We start from the raw sequence: 2,010 nt of genomic DNA, 5'->3' as shown, positions 1-2,010 counted from the left end.
GTGTGTGTGTGTGTGAGAGAGAGAGTGAGGGTGTGTGTGTGTGTGTGTGTGTGTGTGTCACCTGTGCTCCGTAGATATATTTGTCGAGCATTTTTCCTCCAATAGTCTGTCCTCCGATGTCCCACACCTGCAGCGTCACATTCAGGTTTCCTTCAACATGAGTAAAAACACGTTTAAAGATCATTTCAGCCGTAGAGAGAACTACTGGACGACTTCAGCACAGCAGAAAACATTATTAGTGCTGAATGTTCAGGTCTAGTTTATCATACTGTACTGGACATTAATGTTCTCATTAACATTGTTGACGATTTTGTTTTTGGCCTTAATGTTACATTTAAACGTGTAAAACCAAAGTATCAGTAACACTTTACAATAAGGCTTTATTTGTTAACTACATTAGTTAACATGAAATAATGAACAATACTTCTACAGTATTTATTAGCTTAGTTAATTTGAAAAATCACTAATATATTTTTAAAATCAAAAGTTGTATTGGTTAACATTATGTAATAATCTTATTAAAATTCTGTATGTACTGCATTTATTCGTTGCACACTGCAATCGCACTGATTTCAGATTTGATCACCACTATATTTATTAACTAATTTTTCATGTTCAAATAGCATCTTCACGCTAAAATATACAGATGTCTGATTTGCCAGACTATCTTCAATCAGAAGATTATTATCTCTCTAACTATATTTATTTTATTTGTGTTATAGTGCACATCTGCAGTTCGGTTTTCATTACAAAGAACTGAAAACTAAATTGCTATAATGTGCAGTACAACAGAAATAAAAACATAATACAATTAAATAAAGAATTTAATAAATAAATTATATCATTTATATAATCAATAATATGATAAATTAAATAAACAAATATAATTATAATAAATTGCAAACTTATGTACGTTTACAAAGATATTAAAACTAAAGTGAAAATAAAAATAATCAATAATATAATTAATTAAATAAATACAATTATGATAAATAATGACACTATTTCTCTACTGGTGGTGGTTTAGTAGTTAATGTTAATGGAGCTCAGAGCGTTACAGTCAATACATTCAGACTATACAGTCACATATATATATATAAACCCCACTCGTGTTCATCCCACTTCTATAAAGATCTCTTCTTTATTTATTCTAGAATTCAGTCTTTACGGTAAGCGACTGGCTCGTTCTGAATGTGCTGACGCTGGGAGTTTCTCTCTCAGTTATGGTGCATGAGAACGGACCCCGAAATAACTCACGGCTCTCCAGCGTTCAGCAGCACACTCACAATAAATAGAGTCCTCTGTGTAGAGCGCCAAACACACCTTTCACTCGTCTCATTGCTGCAGACGCTCGCCATTACACTTAATTCAATTTTCATTCAAGATTTTAATGCACCTTACTGAAAGATCAACTGCAAAACATCATGAGGCCGGACTCGAGAAAAACTTAAGAAAACACTTCTAAGTGCAGTTCTTGAAAATAATTATTTAAATCGATTTAAACATTTAAATTTAAAAGCAACTTTCGAATCTACACTGAAATAATAATAATAATAAATAATCAACATATCGAACACAAACCGGTTTGATTTGGTCACTTTTTCTCTTTATGTTTCTTTTTATAGAAGTAAATGAAGTAAATAAGTTTTACTTGCTAAAATATAATAATTACCCATAATTATTCCCCTGAATTACATTTCGTGATCATAAAACACGATCAAAAACTATCAAAATATTAAATACAAATTGGTTTGATCACTTTTTCTATTTGTTTTATGGAGAGTAAATGCTATTAAACGAAGTGAGTGTGTGTGTGAGTGTGTGTGTGTGTGTGTGTGTGAGTGTGAGTGTGTGTGTGAGTGTGTGTGTGTGTGTGTGTGTGAGTGTGAGTGTGTGTGTGAGTGTGTGTGTGTGTGTGTGTGTGAGTGTGAGTGTGTGTGTGAGTGTGTGTGTGTGTGTGTGTGTGAGTGTGAGTGTGTGTGTGTGTGAGAGTGTGAGTGTGAGTGTGTG

At 33.0% G+C, this 2,010-nt stretch overlaps 1 protein-coding gene across 4 annotated transcripts in view; it reads right to left on the bottom strand.

Annotated features, from left to right (window-relative positions):
• LOC107712918 (ras-related protein Rab-28-like) overlaps nucleotides 1-2,010 on the bottom strand; it is a 42,643-nt gene that overhangs the window by 16,722 nt on the left and 23,911 nt on the right. For all 4 annotated transcript variants that reach the window (XM_016518318.1, XM_016518317.1, XM_016518316.1 and 1 more), the window contains one exon: nucleotides 62-150. In XM_016518318.1, coding sequence (XP_016373804.1) covers nucleotides 62-150 — 89 coding nt within the window. The remainder of the gene's footprint in view (nucleotides 1-61; nucleotides 151-2,010) is intronic.

Source organism: Sinocyclocheilus rhinocerous, unplaced genomic scaffold, assembly GCF_001515625.1.
Source record: "Sinocyclocheilus rhinocerous isolate Xijiao unplaced genomic scaffold, SAMN03320098_v1.1 scaffold1439, whole genome shotgun sequence".
NCBI classification, from domain to species: domain Eukaryota; kingdom Metazoa; phylum Chordata; class Actinopteri; order Cypriniformes; family Cyprinidae; genus Sinocyclocheilus; species Sinocyclocheilus rhinocerous.
The sequence above is the reverse complement of the archived record's forward strand: the minus strand, read 5'-3'. Positions and strand labels throughout refer to the sequence as shown.